This window comes from Panthera leo, chromosome E3 (genome assembly GCF_018350215.1).
Source record: "Panthera leo isolate Ple1 chromosome E3, P.leo_Ple1_pat1.1, whole genome shotgun sequence".
NCBI lineage: Eukaryota > Metazoa > Chordata > Mammalia > Carnivora > Felidae > Panthera > Panthera leo.
Genome location: NC_056694.1, coordinates 21,592,127 through 21,609,710, shown reverse-complemented (window position 1 = coordinate 21,609,710; position 17,584 = coordinate 21,592,127). Strand labels below are relative to the sequence as shown.

The window sequence follows — 17,584 nt, the reverse complement described above, 5'->3', positions numbered from 1 at the left end:
AAAACAATAGTGCCCACTTTACAGGTTTGTAAACACTTAGAATGATGTAGGAGGTGCTATATATATTACAAAATACATTCAGTTTTACGGGCCTGGCCCGTATTGGAACAAGACTAGTGTCCCGCCGACCCTCAGACAAGATGTTGGCTCGACTCTTGCCTACCTCCGAGGTTCCTCAGAAATGGGAAATAACTCCAGTGTCTTGTTTTACTCTCACTCTTGGTCATGTGCTCCTGAAGTGGGATGGGATGATGAAACCATCTGTACTGTTCACAGTTTGTTCTTAATATTTTGCCGAGTGAGTGGCTGAGTTGCTAAAAAGTAGCTGTTGATTTGATGTGACTTCAAATCGTTCGTTTGCTGAATGAATGAGTGAATGGATGGGTGGATGGGTGGGTGGGTGGGTGGATCTGCCTTCCTGGGGGATCTGTCCCCACTACACATGTCTCCACAGGTGTCCTTTCGCTTGCTCCAAGGAGGTAGCCACGCAGAGGGTGAGGAAGTAGCTCTGGTGCTGGCATCTGACCCGCTTTTGCACTTCCCGCAGGATTGAAAGTTTGCTCAGGACCATGGAGAGCAGCTCCAGCAGTCCTCAGCCCATGGAGTCCGATCCCCTGGAGGCTTTTCCCCAGAGGAGCCTGGAGCCAGGTGACATCGCGGTGTTGGTTCTGTACTTCCTCTTCGTCCTGGCTGTTGGACTTTGGGTAAGCCAGGCCAGAGGAGGCAGAGGAAGAAACTCGCCCAAGGTCGTAAAGTAATTAGAACTTTAAACTTGTAAAAATACAGAGTTGACCATGGGTCAGGTGCTATTTAGGCACTTCCATCTCATGCTATGTCATGTAATTTGCACAGATGTCTATGAAGAAGACGCTACTGCTGTACGCATTTTATAGATAAGGACACTGAGGCTCAAAAATGGAAACTCCTTGTATGTTAGTAAGTTAGCACAGCTGGGTTAGAATCCATATCTCCTTCACTTTGAAGCCCATATTCTTTTTTCTTTTTTAAAGCAAGCTTTTTAAAACAATTTTTTTAATGTTTTTTATTTTTGAGAGAGAGAGAGTGTGTGAGCAAGGACAGGGGAGGGACAAAGAGACACGGAGAGACACAGAACTCAAAGTGGGCTCCAGGCTCCATGCCGTCAGCACAGAGCCCGACACGGGGCTTGAACCCACAAACTGTTGAGATCATGACCTGAGCTGAAGTCGGACGCTTAGCCGACTGAGCCACCCACGTGCCCCAGTTTTTTGTTTTTTGTTTTTTAAGGCAATACAGTCACCAGGTTCAAATAAAAGCAACTTAGGGGGGGTCTGGGTGGCTCAGTTGGTTGAGTGTCCCGACTTTTGTTCTTGGCTCAGGAGTCATGATCTCAAGGTTTGTGAGTTCGAGCCCTGAGTCAGATTCTGCACTGATAGCCCGGAGCCTGCTTTGGGTTCTCTCTCTCCCTTTCTCTCTGCCCTTCCCCGACTCTGTCTCTCTCAAAATGAATAAACACTAAAAAAAAAAAAAGAAAAGAAATAAATAAACATAAAAAAAACATAGTGAAAATTTCACTACTACCCTTCCCTTCACGAGTAACCACTGTTGTAACCTTGTTTGTACATTAATTTGAGTTTCCTTATGGAAATCCAAGCAAATATTATCATGTATATTTACCTCTTTCTTAAATAGGAAGTAGGTTATTATACTGTTGTTTTTTTACCTTGCTGTTTTTCACCTATCATGATCTCTGGGATATCTTTTCATATCAGTGCATAGAAGCTTCCTTGTCTTTTTTTTTTTTTTTTTTTTTTAATTTTTTTTTTTTTTTAACGTTTATTTATTTTTGAGACAGAGAGAGACAGAGCATGAGCAGGGGAGGGGCAGAGAGAGAGGGAGACACAGAATCTGAAGCAGGCTCCAGGCTCTGAGCCGTCGGCCCAGAGCCCGACGCGGGGCTCGAACTCACAGACCGTGAGATCTTGACCTGAGCCGAAGTCGGGCGCTTAACCGACCGAGCCACCCAGGCGCCCCGCTTCCTTGTCTTTTTAAAAGTTGCACAGGATTGGGGTGCCTGGGTGGCTCCGTTGGTTGAGCATAGAACCTTGGCACAGGTCATGATGTTACGGTCTGAGAGTTCAAGCCCTGTGTTGGGCTCTGTGCTGACAGCACGGAGCCTGCTTGGGATTCTCTCTCCCTCTGCCCCTCTCCCCCACTCACGCTCCCTCTCTCTAAAAAAATTGCATTTATCTTATAATAAATGAGGCTGGACACCCTTACATATGTTTAAAGACCACTTCATTCCTTTCTGTGATGCACGGTTTCATATATTTTTCCCATTTTCATTAGGTTCTTGTTCTTTTACTTACCAACTTCTAGGAATTCTTTATTCTTTTAAAGTTCTTATTTGTTTAAGTAATCTCTACACCTGGCATGGGGCTCAGACTCGTGACCCCAAGACCAAGAATGACATGCCCCTCCTCTGACTGAGCCAGCCAGGTGCCCCTAGGAACTCCTTCCATGCTCAGAACATGAGTAATTTTGGGATAAGGATGCTGAAGAGAAGATACTGCTATCTGGGTTTTAGGCCATTTGGTACAAAAGACTTGAAAGCTGAGCCCCAAGGTGTCCCCACTTTCCTCCAACTATTTATACATCATTTTTCTACTCCTACCCCTTAGCTTTTCCTCCTCCAAGTCAACAAGGGGATGCAAGTGCTGGACGTTCCAAAGACCTTTCTCTGCACACTCCCCTGCCCTCCGCTCTTAGCAGGACATAGTGAGACGGAGGAGACGTTGTTGAGAGTAAGAGTTTTCGTGTCAGACAGCCTTGGGGTCAGGGTTAAGTTAGGGTGAGGTTGGAGGCACTGGGAATCGGTATTTTCCCAAGAGGACCAGGAGTCTCTGATATATTACTAGTTTGGGAGCCCTGGATTTACATAATCCCTTTCAAGGAGTTCTTTATTTAAAAAAAAAAAAAAAATTAAGTTTATTTATTTATTTTGAGAGAGACAGAGACAGAGAATCCCAAGCAGGCTCCACGCTGTCAGCACAGAGCCCAATGTGGGGCTCGAACTCATGAACCGTGAGATCATGATCTGAGCTGGAGGACACTTAACCTGCTGAGCCACCAAGGTGCCCCGGGAGTTCTTCATTTTATTTTATTTTATTTTTTATTTATTTATTTTTTTTATTAAAAAAATATTTTTTAATGTTTATTTATTTTTGAGACAGAGAGAGACAGAGCATGAACGGGGGAGGGTCAGAGAGAGAGGGAGACACAGAATCCGAAGCAGGCTCCAGGCTCTGAGCTGTCAGCACAGAGTCCGACGCGGGGCTCGAGCTCACGGACCGCGAGATCATGACCTGAGCGAAATCGGACGCTTAACCGACTGAGCCACCCAGGCGCCCCTGGAGTTCTTTATTTTAAAAAAATACTTCCTGTGTCAGGAATGAGCCGGAATGAGCCTCAGGTTCGGTTTTCTATAGCAAGGTCATTTGCAGGGATGAAAAGGTACCATTTCCTGCCATGTCCTACCCGGTAAGAATCCCCTCACCGGCGTTCGCACCCAGGCTCAGAGACGTGCAACTGCTTGCCAAGATCAGACGAGCCACTTAGCAGCCGAAATGTGTCTATTCGAACACCTTTGATGCTTAGAAGCTCGCTCCTTCTAAAGACGGTTTTGTTGGCCGGCTAAGGACATGGGCTCCCAAGGCTGACCTGGACCTGAATTCCCGGCACCTCCGCTCTCAGGAAACAAAGGCACTAGAGTGACTTTACTTCTGAGTCTCATTTTCTTCATCTGTTAGATGGGCCTCATGATACCAACTTCATAGGAGTCTGTAAGGATTAACATGAGCTAAAGCGCAGAGATGCTTAGGGGCGTCTGATGGCTGTGCTCCTGTGACACTATGTAGCACTAACACTCAATAAATGGTGCCCCTTATGAGCCATCCTAGCGATGAGCATGGGTTGAAAACTCAGACATGTAAGGGAGCCATAAGCAGGGGTTGTATTGACCTGAAGAATTTGTCTCCTCTAAAGCATTCAAATTAAAATCTTAAAAACCGTGGGTCCAAAGATCTGGCCTGCTGGACTCCCGGTTGGTTTTCCATGGCTTTGGCACTTCGGGATGCCTCTGACTGTTACCCACCCTTCTTCTTTGTTTCAGTCCACAGTGAAGACCAAAAGAGACACAGTGAAAGGCTACTTCCTAGCTGGAGGGGACATGGTGTGGTGGCCAGTAAGTGGTCTTTGGTTCAATTGAAGTCACTTCTTCACATGCTGATGGTCTGTCTAGCCTTTGGTCTCTCAGGACCCGGGTTGCACGTTGTGTGAAGTCACGGTCTAGAGAAGGCTTAGCTCCAACTCAATCAGTTAGGCTGGTTTCAGGTATGGTTGAGTGCAAGGGCTCAAGTGATATCATTAGGACCTGGTTTCCATCCCTCCCTCTCTTCCTCTCTTTAACCTTTCCTTCCTCCCTCCCTCTTTCCCTCCCTCTCTCCCTTCTTTCCTTCCTTCCCTCCTCCCTTCCTCCCTCCCTCTTTCCCTCCCTCTCTCCCTTCTTTCCTTCCTTCCTTCCTACCTTCCTTCCTTCCTTCCTTCCTCCCTCCCTCCCTCCCTTCTTTCCTCCCTTCCTCCCTTCCTCCCTTCCTCCCTCCCTCCCTCCCTCCCTCCCTTCCTTTCCTCCGTATCAATTTCTCTTCTTCTGGATGAGCGCTATTCCCCAAACAGAGTCAACTTCATGGCAACAGGATGGCAGAGTTTGCTCTAGGCTTCTCATCCTCTCAAGTCCCAGTGCACAGAAGAGCATGGAAAATATCTCACCTCTGACGGTGTCCCATGCCCACCTCTGTGCCAGTCACTGTGACCAGGGTAGTTTGATGTGCTAATTGGCTCAAGCCTGGGTCACACACTCAATGCCTGAGCTGGGGCGGGGGGTGGGGGGGTGGAGCTTGGAACCTGTCCTCAAGCATATGCGATGAGATGGGAAGGGGCTAGAAAGCGTTACTGGGACAAGGCGGAATGGATGTTGAAAACACAAATAACAAACATAGCAGTCCAATTGGTGTTTTCTTTTCGAGTGGACCTCAGGGCATTGCCAAATACAGCATGCACGTGCACACACACACACACACACGCACCCAGGTGTCTATGGGCCTGCCTACGTCATGGATGGTCAGGGATAATAGTTTACTTAGAATCTCCTGAAATAAGAGTGGAATCTTTGAACTAAGAAGAGGAAGGACCGCTCCCATTCGCACTGAGTCCAAAAGATGTAGGGTTTAAGGTGCAGACAGACAAGTGGTATCTGAGCCCCTGATCAGTGAAATGTGTGGAGACAATGACCATACTGTTCTCAGAAGGTACCAACGACATGCCTTGCGTTATATGTTCAACAAATTCCCTAAAAATATATATTCACCGAGGAGGATGTCTGGCACTGTGTCCAACACATCAGTAAGCTGGTCTTCACCCTCAAGGAGCTTGTATTCGAGTGTTTCCCGAAGTATGAGTAACAGTCGCTCTAAGATTTTCCAGCTACACACTGACATAGCATTAAATAACTTCAGATCGCATAATGTGAACATCATCCCTTTCCTATTCTACGTCACTCCTCCTGACTGCATAAAAGAAAAAGTCACAGTTTGGTGCTAATATACCTTCATCAGTCTTTCATCTCTGACCAAGCTCTATGTTTAATCAAGAGACTATAGGCCTCAGTGAGAGAAACTAGCTAGGATTTAGTAACGGAGATGGTGTCCCAGTTCCAGATTCTTAGGAGAGAAAATGTAATTTACCTACTTTGGGCCAAGTAACTGGGGTGTCTGGTTCAATCTGTTGAGACCAGGGATTGGGGCCATTGAGTATAGGCTTGGCCACTTAATGTTCTACCAGAAGGAGAACTATTTACTTTGCCAAGGTAGAAACAGAACTGGGATATATAACAGAACTGGGATATATAACAAAGGCTTCCTGATTCTCCTCATGAAGCACCTTCCACAATACCTGTCATCCTTTCCCCCAGGGACGATGCATACAGTTGTTCATGTTGTGCACTGCACTACCCTATGGGGTATGATTCACATTTTAGGCATCATAAAGATGCATACTTACTGTGCCAATAACTGATAGATGGAAGTAAGAGAGTTTGGGGGAAGACGAGTCTTTCTAATTTGAAAAAAAGGAAGATGCCAGCTGGGCTAGGGATGGCCCTGCCTTCTCTATTTCTCCTTCTGTCTTGGTCCCTTTGGAGCACGGGAAGAACTGGGGGTGGGGAGAAGATAGTGTAGACCTTGGCTCCAGGATCTGACTTGTCTGTCTCCCTACAGGTGGGTGCGTCCTTGTTTGCCAGCAATGTCGGAAGTGGGCATTTTGTAGGCCTGGCAGGGTCGGGTGCTGCTGCGGGCCTTTCCGTAACTGCTTATGAGTTGAATGTAAGTATCTTACCGGGGGTGTCTACAGCTCACCCTTTGCCCAGTAGGTGACCCTGGGGGACAGTGTGAATGCCCCGTACTTGTAAAAATGGAGCAGTACTTCACGAGGAGACAAGCAGGAAGCATCAAGGGTACCCCTCGCCAGCTAAAACTAGTTTGACCCACAGGCTTCTGGCTTGCGTGGGTGTGCTCGGTGCTGGCCGGTAAGGTCAGGACCCTAATAAACCACTGTGTGGGAGAAGAGGGCTCCGAATCCCTTCCCTGCGGAGGCAGAAGCCAGAAGGTGTCCCGGGACCAGAGGGATTTTCTGTGTATCACAAAAAGCAGGTGACATCTGTGGTGTGGTGCTTTGACCTATCTTGCCCGGATGCCCAAGAGCGAGGACACGCTGTCCTATGGGGCAGGGCTCGTGAAGGATATGATTTTCACTGAGGAGGAGGGCTTCCACTGTTAGTGGTGATTTTCATCTTCATAGTGACTAACTTTCTTTGAAACAAACGATTCACTTATTTATTTATTTATTTATTTATTTTATAGATAAGCTCTATGCCCAACATGGGGCGTGACCTTACAACTCCTAGATCAAGAGTCATATGCTCCACTGACTGAGCCAGCCAGTTTATTTATTTTGAGAGAGAGTGAGAGAGAGAGAGAGAGAGACAGAGAGAATGTGAGCAGGGGAGGGGCAGAGAAAGAGAGAGAGAATCCCAAGCAGACTCAGCACCATCGGTGTAGAACCCACTGCAGGTCTTGAACTCATGAACTCTGACCTGAGCCAAAAGCAAGAGTTGGACACTTAACCTACTGAGCCACCCGGGCGCCCTGTGACTAATATTTTAAAGCTCATTCTACCCTGCAGCCTACACTACACGCTTTACCGTATGGCGGGATCCCTTACAAAGCCCAGCCTGGCTCAACGAGGGAGGGGATACGCCTGGAGGAAGGGGGAGGACGTGAGGTTTAGGGTGACACCGGATGAGGAGTCACGGAAAAGCTTCTATTTCCACTCTTCCCTCCTTCGTCCCCTTCTGCCACTTAAACGTGGAAATATGATGGTCCAGGGAGGGTGAGGTACGCAGACTGAACCAGAGGTGGAGCCAGGCCTGGCTACCTCCAGGGGCAGAGGGAGATTCAGATGAGCGCCTTGAAGGTTGGCGGGAGCCGAGTCCTGACTCTCTTTTCCCCGGGCAGGGCTTGTTCTCCGTGCTGATGTTGGCCTGGATCTTCCTGCCCATCTACATCGCTGGTCAGGTGAGTGTGGGGGAGTCGGGGTGCCGTGGGCTGAGAAACCCTTTGGAAGGGTCACCCCTGCGTTCCCTCCTTCCCCCCGACGACCTCCCTTAGTCCCCGGGAGGTCGGTCCTTGCATGGCAAGGGACGCCGCACAGGTGAGACCAGGGGAGCCCCGCCCTTGGCAGCTCCCACCTGGTGACCGATGATCAAGATGCACATGGGCTGGAGGAGATGGGAGCCCAGAAGCATCTCTTTTCAATGCGAACACACCGGTGTGAGGCTCGTGGTGTCTTTGACGTGTGTAGGCGGTAACATATTACTGCTTTTCTTCCTTTGCACACAGAGCTGTAAAAACTGAGATTTTTCTGGCAGATGCGAAGGGTCAAAATGTTTGTTCCCAAATAACAATGCTGCTTTAGACTTAAGATATCTATCGATCTATATCTCTATATCAATATCTATCTATCTATCTATATATGTATATACACATACATACATACATATGTGTATGTGTTTTTAAGTTTATTTATTTTGAGAGAGAGAGAGAGAGAGAGCATGAGCAGGGAGAGAGAGAATCCCAAGCAGACTTCATGCTGTCATGCTGTCCGTGTAGAGCCCAATACAGAGCTCGAACTCACCAAATGTGAGATCATGACAGCTGAAATCAAGAGTCGGACATTTATGGGGCGCCTGGGTGGCTTAGTCGGTTAAGCGTCCAACTTTGGCTCAGGTTGTTTGAGCCCCACGTCGGGCTCTGTGCTGACAGCTCAGAGCCTGGAGCCTGCTTCGGATTCTGTGTCTCCTTCTCTCTCTGCCCCTCCCCTGCTCTTGCTTTCTCTCTCTCTCTCTCTCTCTCTCAAAGATTAAACATTAAAATTAAAAGCAAAAAAGAATCGGACGTTTAACTGACTGAACCACCAGGCACCCCTGCTTTAGACTATTTTGAAAAAGTAGTTTAAAAAATTGTTTCTGATCTGACAGCTTTATGTCACTCATACTGTCTAGATTTATTTCTGCTCCAAAGTTTCTACCACACGGGGCAAGATCATACTCAGGACCATTCATAAGGCAAGAACTGATTTTAACTTTTGATTATGGCAATTAAAAACTACACAAAGTAGGGGCGCCTGGGTGGCTCAGTCGGTTAAGCGTCCAACTCTTGATACTGGCTCAGGTCATGATCTCACAGTTTGTGAGTTCAACCCTTGCATCAGGCTCTGTGCTGACCGTGTGGAGCCTGCTTCGGATTCTCTCTCTCTGCCTTCCCCTGCTCTCTCACTCTCTCTTAAAATAAATAAATAAACTTAGAAAAATATTTAAAGAAACTTAAAAGAAAAAATCTACCCACTCCATTTTTATTGGGAAATAAATACATTGAAAACGTGATAAAACACAGATGCACAGCTTAATAAACTATCGTAAAATAAACACCCGGATCAAGACATAAGACCTAACCTCCCCCGTGTGCCTTTAGCACGTGACCATGCCTTCCTTTCTCCTTGAAGTTCATCTAGTTAACTCCTTTGCTTCTCTTTGCAGCTTTCATTATGCATAAGTAGACAGTTGGTTTAATTTATTTTTGAAAAAACGTATACGGGATCAGGGTAACATATTCTTTCATTAGCTGATGTGTTAATTTTTTTTTTTTTTTTTTTTTTTTTTTTTTTTTTTTTTTGCTGTGTAGTTCTCTGTAGTATGACTACAGCCCATGTGTCCATGTGTTTGTCCATTCTTTTGTTCATGAGCATTTAGGTTGTTCCCAGTGTTAGGCTGTGATGACTAATGCTCCCGTGAGCGTTTATACAAGTGTCCTGAGGCACGTAAACAGGTGTTTATGGAGAGTGTCTACCTATGAGTGTCTGGGCTATTGGGTATGTTTGTCTGGCTTTGCTACATACTCCCCCAATATCCCCCAGAGTATTTCTATCAGCTTAGAGTCCCACCAGCAGTGTCTGCAAATCCCCTTGGCTCCACTGCTTCACATCCTTGCCAACACTTGGTATTTTCCAACTTTAAAATTCTTGCTAATCTCAACGCGCTTTCGACTGGCAATTCTATTTTTATTTTTTTTGGCCCTTTGGATTTCCTCTTTGGGGAAGTCACTTGTCTGGGGCTTTTGCCAACCTTTTTTAAAATTATTATTAGGTGAGGGGCGCCTGGGTGGCTCAGTCGGTTGAGCGTCCGACTTCGGCTCAGGTCATGATCTCGCGGTCTGTGAGTTCGAGCCCCGCGTCGGGCTCTGAGCTGTCAGCTCAGAGCCTGGAGCCTGTTTCGGATTCTGGGTCTCCTCTCTCTCTCTGCCCCTCCCCCACTCTTGCTCTGTCTCTCTCTGTCAAAAATAAATAAACATTAAAATAAATAAATAAAATTATTATTAGGTTATAGAGCTTCTTATTGATTTGTAGAGGTTCTTCATATATTCTGGAAACAAGCCCTTGGGGTGGTTTTATGTGCTGCAAATGTATATATCTATCTTTTTCTACTCTGTGGTTTGCCTTTCCAGTCTCTTAATGATGTTTTTGATACGCAGTTCTCAACTGCAATGTAGTCACATTTATCACTTTTTCCTGTCTTTCATGTTCTGTTTAAAAAATATTTTCCTACTCCAAGGTCATAAAGATATTTTCCTATATTGTCTTTTAGAACTTTTCACATTTAAGTCAATTATCCATGTAATACTGATTTTTGTCCACCGTAGTTTGAGAATGGGATAATGCTAACGCCACCCATCAGGAAACTTACAGACCAGTTCATTCATTCATTGATTGAAGATGCGTTTATTGAGCCAAATGTCAGCTGCATGCCAGGTCCCATCGGTTCCCCATCCTCACCTCGTGATGTGACCATTACAATGCTTTCCCTTCTTGCTGGAAATTTCTTTTTCATTCACAGGGAGGTTACCTCCTGTTCATCTTTCAAATCCTACTTTAAGCAATAGTTCCTCCAAAAAGCCCCTCTGACCTCCCTGATGAGGTTAAATTTCCTTCTTCATCATATCGTGGCCTTTGCTGCTTTGCATTAGCTCATGTGGCTATGAAACTCAGATGTCTCCCAATAGACTGTGTGCCTCTTCTAGTAAACCAAGCTTTTTCAGTCTCAGGGGGTACTCTGCATTATAGGGTGTTCGCAGCATGCCTGGTCTCTACCAAGTAGATGCTCGCAGCACCCCACACCCCAAATTGTGACAGCCAAGTCGTCTCCAGGCGTTGCCAAACGTTCCCTAGGGAGATACAAAATCGTCCTTGGTTGAGAACCACTTTCCTAGACTGTGTGCGTCTCCCATTAGATTGTAAGCTCTAGGAGAGTGGGAACCATTTCTGTTCTCTCCTAGAGTTGTGCCTGGTACACAGGAGATGTGCAATTAAATATTGTTGAAATAACTCAGCAGCAGGGTCTTTGATGGATTCAGAAGGAAGAACATGAGGAATGAGCTAACACCCAAGAGAAGAGGCACTGGTTAGGGACCAGAAGTCTTGGTCAGATCCCAAAGCATCACCAGAGTTAGCAAGTGAGAGGGCTGTACTGATGAACATTTGGGGCGTCGGAGGTGAATGGGGTCCTGGGGCTGACGAGGCCCAGGTGTGGGTCAGGGAAGTGGGGGCTGGAGCAGAAATGCCCCATTCTTGCCGGGGCTGAGCAGACTGAGACACCATGCAAGGTGTCCCATGTGGGTTCTCTGCATTGTCCCTGTGGCTGCTTCCACACTGGGGAAGGGTCTCCAAGAAAAGGAAGACCTTGAAGGAGCTGGAATCCCCTTGAGTCCTGGGCAGGGCCCTGGGGAAGGCTGGAGGTAAGGGGCGGGGGTTTCGGAGGAAGAGGGAGGGGATTTACATGAGGAGGAAGTATGGCAGTCTGGATGGGATGGGGTGGGGGAGACAGTATGCAGGTCCCGGAAGCCCCTTGCCGTCCTCTGCCCCAGGAAATGGGGGGTCTGGGAGGGAGGGGCCCCACAAGCAGCGAGGCCTCAGGAACCAGGGTACTCATCCCCCCAGGGCAGCAGTCATTTACTGCATTTATTTCTTATTCTTTTTTTTTTTTTTTTTTTAGTAGGCTCCACGTCCAACGTGGGCTCGAACTCATGACCCTGAGATCAAGAGTCGCATGCTCTACCAACTGAGCCAGCCAGGCGCCCCTGCATTTACTTCTTTTTAACATTCACCCAGCTACAACCAGAGGGTGGTTCCTGTGCTGCCTGTGGGCCGTCCCTCACCTCTTCGGCTCTTTCTGTCTGTCTGTCTTTCTCAACCTTGCTTGCTGGCAGATTGCCTTTCTAGCTCCTTGACAGCTTAACAGCTGTGGTCACAGACAGTAAATCTGCCAGGGAAGCCCGTTCCTCTCACCTGAATGGACTGAGGCTCTTCGTGTCCTCTCTAATCAGCTGTCACACCATCACCACGGGCACATCCGTTCAGTACTGGTTGAATGTCCCCATGCGTTATTCCTTGATAGAGTGTCAGTGCATGTGCTTCTGGAAAATCTCTGTTGTGGGTACCTTGCTGCAAAACCAGGGGAAGACATGAGAGTCAGAGTTCCAGATTGCTCTCTGGGGGAGATGGGCAGGAGAGAGAAGCTTTTTTTCTTTTTTCCTATTTGAAAATGCCCATTTATTCCTGGAGTTCTTTTTTGTTTGTTTGTTTGTTTGGCCAATATTTTATTGTGAGAAGACGTTCAAGCATACATCGAAGTGGAAATAATTTTGCACCATACACCCTTGGGTTCTTGAATACCCAGATTACCATTAGCCATTTACAATTCTTATTTATTTATTAAAATTTTTTTTTAATGTTTATTCATTTTTGAGAGACAGAAAGAGACAGAACGTGAGTGGGGAGGGGCAGAGACAGAGAGACACAGAATCGGAAGTAGGCTCCAGGCTCTGAGCTGTCAGCACAGAGCCTGACGCGGGGCTCGAACCCAAGAGGTGAGATCATGACCTGAGCAGAAGTCGGATGCTTAACCGACTGAGCCACCCAGGTGCCCCAACTATTTACTATTCTTGAACCGAGTCTAGCCATCTAGTCTTTCCCAGTATCCCTTCACAATCTGACCTCGAAATGGATGGTTTGCCATTCATGAGCTTGTGGTGGGGGACCTGTTAGTTTTCTCCTCCCTGGGTTAGACTTGGGGATACCCAAGCAGCAACAGCCTGGAGGAGAGGCTGCAAACATTTCTGCAAATATCTTTATAACTGGGTCCTTCCCCATCCAAGATCTAGTACCTCACGGAAGAGCCATTGGTTTGATGTCGCAGTGTCTCAGCTGCAAGTCTGGGGCTAGAGTACAGTGAGGGTGAGGAGATTGGGAAAGAACATGCCAAACCCTCAACAGTGGTTTTCAGCAGCACACCCCAGTCACTTGGGTGCCCATATGGTAATGACATCTGACTTTGGACCACCCAGCCTGGGGCATAGGGAGCCGCCATGATTCAGTGCCCCCCCCTCATCTTTCTGCCAATCCTGGAGCCTGCTATTAGAATCCCCTGCTTTTGCTGGTAACCTGCCCCAAGGTTTAAATTTTGTTTTAATGTTTATTTTTGAGAGAGAGATACAGAGCATGAAATGGGGAGGGACACGGAGACACAGAGAGAGGGGGGGGGGAGACACAGAATCTGAAGCAGGCTCCAGGCTCTGAGCTGTCAGCACAGAGCCCGACGCGGGGCTCAACCTCACAACATGGGATCATGACCTGATCTGGAGTAGGACAGTTCACCGAGTGAGCCACCCAGGTGCCCCCTGACCAAAGGATTAGAATAGAGCAATTCCCCAAAGTTTGGAACCTGGACAAATGGAGATTCTTGAGATGCTTTTAGGTGTCAGACATGGGACCCGCCACACTGAGTCACGTGGTAGAGTTATTTCCTTTTCTGTTGTCTTTCACTTGTTTGATGAGCTCAAGGGGGAAGCCTTACATTGGTCCTAGCCTGTCTTCAAGACCAATCCAACACTTCTCCAGCATTCTTTTTCTTTTTTAAATGAGTAGGCTCAGGGTCCAGAGTCTTTGGTGTTGCCAGAAAGGAATAGAAAATAATGAATTGTTTTACTACCCGGTGTTTATTTTACTACCTGTTGTTTATTTTTGCTGGTTCTCTTAAATTGAAGGTTGATTTTCCATTTATGATGGTGATTTGAAGTTTAGGTAAATGTATTTAACTGTTTAGGTGAGCTGGTTGAAAGGAAAACGTTAAGTAACTGATAAGAGATAGCAAACTTTGGGATGGGATTGGTAGTTGGGTACATCCCCCTGCACAGAACCCCAATTCCTCCACACCCCACCCCTCTGCCCCCATTTTCTCCTCCTTTCTTAGGCCTATGATCAAGAAGGCCATTGGTGCTGCTGAGTTTGGGGAGGAGGGAAGGGCCAGTGCCCTGAGACCATGTGCCCAAAGTCAGGTATGTGGTGACCACTGAGCTCTGGCCCCTAGGTCACCACGATGCCAGAATACCTGAGGAAACGCTTTGGTGGCAACAGGATCCCCATCATCTTGGCTGTGCTCTACCTGTTTATCTACATCTTCACCAAGATCTCGGTAAGGTGGGGACATAGCCCAGCCGTGTACCTGTGGCATGGTGAGAAGATCAACGACAGCCACTGCTTGGGAGTGTGTCCTCCCTGTGCACTTCCTCCTTCTGTTGGGCAGGCTTCTGGGAGGTTAGCAGAGGGTAGGAGGGGTGGGAGGGAGAGGACAAGCATGGGCAGAAGTTGGGAGAAGGTTCTGCCAAAGGTTCTCTGGCAACATCTCTAGACGGTGCCGGTCACCCCTTGGGTGGAGCAGTCATATTCCTCCTGGGATTAGACAGTGATCAGCTATTAATCAGATGGGCTGCGGCCATTGAGCCTGCTCCACCTTGAACTTTGGTTGGATGGGCCAATCTCTAGAAAGAGGCCAAGAGCAGATGCCTTGCAGCCTCCAGGCCTGCCTGTGACTCAGCTGATGCTGTCTCCACTTCCAATTGGGGCTGAGGAGAGCCTGTCTCTTGTGAGGAGAGTGCAGGGGGTGCAGAGGAATTCCATTCAATCCAAACAACAATAACTGAGTCCATGCCAGCTGCAGGCTTGAAAGACAGACGTTGGATGACAGCATCCTTTCAGAATTCTGCCTCTGGGTCTGGTGGAAAGCTACAGATGTGGGGAAGCCGTCACCAGGGAAGTTATGACCAAGGAGGATTACGAACTAGAGAAAGGGGACTAGTGTTCCTGATGGATGGACTAGAGCAAGCAAAACATTGGCGACGTGGATGGGCATAGCTTGTTAGGGAAGCAGGGAAGCAGTGAGTGAGGGAAATGAGGCCAAGGGTCAAGCAGACCATGAAGCCTGGCATGCAACTCTAACTTATTTACATAGACGTTATCTTGGGGGCAGTAGGGGGCCACGGAAGAATTTTAATGGGCAGGAGAAGGATGATATGCTCATGGCGGTATTTGATAAAGGTTGCAAAGTGGAGAATGGAGGCTAGAAAGACCGGGAGTAGCAGCAGGAGGGCCACTGAGGAGGTTGTCGTATTAGCCCAGTGAATGGGTCTCAAATGTACTTGCCCAAGGGTCCCAGTTTGAGACCTCTGATACAGGAAGAGGTGGCTGAAGAAAGCACAACGTAGGACTCTTCTGTTTGCTGGAATCCAGTCTTAGGGGAACTTGCGCTGAAAATGTCCATCCATTCATTCATCCGTGAACTTCATGTCTCTACAGGTGGACATGTATGCGGGTGCCATCTTTATTCAGCAGTCTCTGCACCTGGATCTCTACCTGGCCATAGTCGGGCTGTTGGCCATCACAGCTCTGTACACCGTTGCAGGTGTGTCTGAACGAGAGGTGATGCCTGAGAGGCCGTGGGCCACCCCCGCCCCCATCTTTTCCTGGCCCATCTTCTGATGTTCTAGTGTGTTAAAACCATCCATTCATTACACCTCAGTCAATGACCCCAGATAATACGGTGCCTCTTGGCCATTGTCTAAGGGAAGAGGGCTTCCCGATTAGAGGGAGGATTGAAAAATGCACCACAATTGCATCAAGCTATTTTCCATTTATTTACTGCAGAATTATTTATTGAAAACTGAGTGAGGCGCGTGTCTATTCACATGCACTCTGCAAAGTGAGATGGCAAGCAACTGTAATCTCGGAGAATAACGTGCGGCAGCATCGTTTTTCCCCGTCGGAACCACACTCCAGGAGAGTGACTGGCATAGAGTATGGCCTGGACAAATATCTGTGTTGGAATATTCACCTTTTAATCTTCATCTTCTGCTCCAGCTCACCCTTCTCTGCTTCCTCTTTGTATAATATAACTCATTCCACAAATCTGTCTGGATATCACCTACATGTGCTAGACATCGTGCTAGGAAATGAGGTAGAGCAGTAGACAAAACAGGCAAAATCTTGACCCCAAAGGAACTTCTATTCTAATAGGGATGGGGAGACAGACAATGAACAAGGAAACCAATAAATTATATCAGGATGTATTGTTATAATCTGATAAGTGCTGTGAAGGAAGTTCCACGCAGGGTGAGGTGGGGAGTGATGGGTAAGGAGGGGTTTTTTATTATTATTTTTCTTTACATAGCATGTTCAGAGAAGGCCTTTCTAAGGTGACATCTGAACCACATTTAAATGAAAGGAAGGAAACTTTAAAGACAAGGACAGAGGAAGAGAAGACCAGGCCAGGAGAAGGGCACATGTAAAGACTCATGCTTTGTTTGGGGGACAGAAAGGCGGTCAATGTGGCTGACGCTGAATGAGCAGATGGCTCAAGCTGCGACCCGCTAACCTCCAGGGGGGCCACTCCCACCAGGCAGAGACGGATTGCCACACCCTCCCCCCCCCCCACCCCGTGTGGCTCAGCAGGAGATGGGGGAAAGGCCAGCAACCAGTGCCTTGAGGGAAATGAAAGATGAAATGAGCCTGGATCTTGCTCCGAGGGCTGTGGAACACCACGGGAGGCTCTAAGCTCAAGAGCGGTCAAATCAAACCCATGCAAAGGCCCCTGAAGAATCTCTCAGAGTGTTCCACACTAATGGAAGCTGTGTGCCTGGAGCCCAGGGAAAGGGAAGGGCTAGTCCCAGTAGCCAATTTACCTTTGTTTCCTGGTCTGCGTGTCCCATTAGACTGTAATCTCCATGAGGACAGGGAACATGCTGTTTTGCTTGCTTCTCTATCCCTACCATGGAGAGCTCGGTAGGGCACTCACCAGATATTTGGTGAACAATTGAATAAAATACTAAACAGAGTGCATGGCACATGATAAATTGTTCAGTGAACATCAGTATAGAAACGACGGCGGGTTTCAGTGGCACCCGGCTTCAGGATCACTGCACTCAGGCAGCAGAGAGTTGGGACAAGACTCTAGGCTGGGTGTCTGCCCATTTGCGACAGGGCCCTATTCCTGCTGGCCAGGAAGGAGGAGGCATGGTAGAGAACCCCACACCTCTGCCCATGTTTTTTATTGCACGCTGACTTTGCCCACTCGTAAAACATGCTCAGATCAGATAAACATCCCTTTCCCTTTGGGAAGAAGGAGGTATAGTATAAGGAAGAGACTAGAAAGATGGCCTTGGCCAGATAGATTTGCTGCCATTATTGTCATTACCAAGACTATGCTAGGTGGCAAAAGTAAGAAGAATTCACTGAGGCCAACCACAGGAGCCTGCTCAGGAAGCCTGTTAGGGCTCTGAATACCTAGTACTCATATCCTTTTTCCAGGGTTAAAAATAAAGCTGTTCAGAGCTTGGGGACTACAGCCCATGCATCACTTCCTGAATCAGTTAGAAATTACTGTGTAACGAACCACCCACAGATACAAGGATGTAAAACAATGGTCTTAAGCAAGAGCAGAAGCTTCAGGGCCCTTGAGGGCTAGGCTTAGGCCTGCACAGTAGCACACCCCCATATTCTGTTGGTCGAAGCAAGTCGTTTGGCCAAGCCCATAGTTAAGACATAGAGAAAT

The 17,584-nt window shown here is 47.5% G+C and overlaps 1 protein-coding gene across 2 annotated transcripts in view; it reads left to right on the top strand.

Moving 5' to 3' along the window:
- The first annotated feature begins 569 nt into the window (after nt 1–569).
- SLC5A11 (solute carrier family 5 member 11) overlaps nt 570–17,584 on the top strand; it is a 38,797-nt gene continuing 21,782 nt past the window's right edge. For both annotated transcript variants that reach the window (XM_042921564.1, XM_042921563.1), the window contains exons 1-6: nt 570–704; nt 4,151–4,222; nt 6,312–6,416; nt 7,608–7,667; nt 14,069–14,173; nt 15,334–15,439. In XM_042921564.1, the coding sequence (XP_042777498.1) occupies nt 570–704; nt 4,151–4,222; nt 6,312–6,416; nt 7,608–7,667; nt 14,069–14,173; nt 15,334–15,439 (583 nt within the window). The remainder of the gene's footprint in view (nt 705–4,150; nt 4,223–6,311; nt 6,417–7,607; nt 7,668–14,068; nt 14,174–15,333; nt 15,440–17,584) is intronic.